Source organism: Colletotrichum acutatum (genome assembly GCF_030867785.1).
Source record: "Colletotrichum acutatum strain CBS 112980 chromosome Unknown BDZ83scaffold_294, whole genome shotgun sequence".
Taxonomy (NCBI): Eukaryota; Fungi; Ascomycota; class Sordariomycetes; order Glomerellales; family Glomerellaceae; genus Colletotrichum; species Colletotrichum acutatum.
The window spans coordinates 1-1,736 of NW_026849288.1; the positions used below are offsets into that span (position 1 = coordinate 1).

General features: G+C 51.3%; 1 protein-coding gene across 1 annotated transcript; it reads right to left on the reverse strand.

The window, feature by feature from the left end:
- Nucleotides 1–49: 49 nt before the first annotated feature.
- On the reverse strand, nucleotides 50–1,122 carry BDZ83DRAFT_658436 (uncharacterized protein; the record flags this gene model as incomplete). The annotated part of the gene is made up of 3 exons (XM_060511037.1): nucleotides 50–70; nucleotides 102–357; nucleotides 461–1,122. The coding sequence occupies 3 exons, from the start codon at nucleotides 1,120–1,122 to the stop codon at nucleotides 50–52; spliced, it is 939 nt and encodes a 312-aa protein (XP_060357215.1).
- Nucleotides 1,123–1,736: the final 614 nt, after the last annotated feature.

The following is a 1,736-nucleotide window of genomic DNA, read 5'->3' on the forward strand; positions in this document are numbered from 1 at the left end:
AGAGTTAATTGACTAGTAGCGCAAATTAGTCTCTTTTCCAGAGTCGTGTTTATAATAACACAAGGAACACCTACAGGATTCCAGGATAGGAGCTGAGTCACAGTCATGCCGTGAGCCTTTGCAATCTTGTCACAGGTGTCAGACTCAAGGACGGTATAGACATCACAAGTGTTAACCAAGCAAAGATCTCCTTCGGTAGGGAACTGGTGACAGAATGCTAGCAACTCGTTGTCCCAGAGGAGCCACTCCGTTCCAATGCTCTGTGACATGGAGATGGAGTTACAATCGTCCTCTGGCTGAATAGAGTATGTCTTCCCCGTGCAAGTTGGGGTGGGCGTCGGAGCCGCCGTTGTTTGTCTACGAATGGTGTGTGTTAGATAACGTTCTCCAATGTTCAAGTGTGTAACATATTGAACACCTCGCGGTGTGTGTTTTAGTTCGACAAGGAGTTGACACTTACGTGAACAGACTGATCGTTGTAGTGACGAGAGGGGCTCCCGCGATGCCACAATCGGCGGTGCGAGACTCGTAAACTGACTGAGCCTGCAGCCTTGGCCCGTCAAAGTAAGGAGATCCGGCTTGGAACCGAAGATTCTTCACTAAGCAGCTGTCGCACGTATCAGGCGGCACGTAGTCACCAAAGTCGCCGCCGGCAGGCAGAGCACCTTGTACGTTCGCCGCCTCCGGATCCCGCGACGCGGCGAAAGCGGCAGCGACATTATTGCAAAAGCGGCCACTGTCTGTCAGGCAAGTTAGGTTGTAGTTATATCTCAGCAGCTCGCTGATCATTACGAGCGGCATGTCGACCTCCATCTCTTCGGGCCAGTTATCGGCAGTGCAACTGGAAACCACATCGCCGTGGTAGGTCTCGAGTGCAGAGGCACAGGAGTCCACGCAAAGTGCTTTGAGGTCTGTCAGAGGATAATACTCCCCTCTGGTGAAAAGGGTGATGCCGCTACCGCAAGCGATATCGGCCATGAGAGCATTAGAACATCCTGCGCTTAGCCCCTCTGGCACAGTGTTGGCGGTGAATAGCTGGCTTCCGAGGGTTATGGAAGTGAAAAGAGTGAATATTAGGGTGATGGCCCGCAGAAACCGGGTATGAAAGAGCGTGGACACCATACTGGCGGGAATGACTTAAACGAGAGGCACTGTCAAGAAGACAGGAGTAAGGATTGTGGGAGTTTGAGATTCTCGAGACTCAAAGGACGAACGGAAGACCAAAAAAGGCTCTGATGAGGAACCGAGGAGAAAGCAATTGCGCATGGATAGACCGCAGTCATAATATGAACTCGGAATTAGTCGCGGCAATGAATACCGGCGACGATCTTGGCAACGCCGATGCCAACGACCGGAATTGAACGCGTTCATGTGAACGATGCTGCCTGACACCATCATTTTCAGCCCTCCTGCATCCTAAATGATTGCTGCGCTGTCCAGGTGAGCATCACGCCCACTTTCCGTCTTACTGGTTGCACTCTAGACTCTGGCTGAAGTGTGATTTCCTCGAACTCTTCGCCAAAGATGGCGAGTCCGGCTTGGCGAAGGATTCAGGGCCGGTCATAAGCATGCGGTAATTAGAATTGTGCAGGTTGCAAATACCCATTCTCCTGTTTTTTGCGTCCGATGCTGGTCGCAACGAAGATGGGGATTCCTCCCCAGTGAAGAATTGCGGCAAATACAACATGTAAGCGCTAATTCCTCCTGATGCTTAAGAGAGAGAAGCTTACTCAATG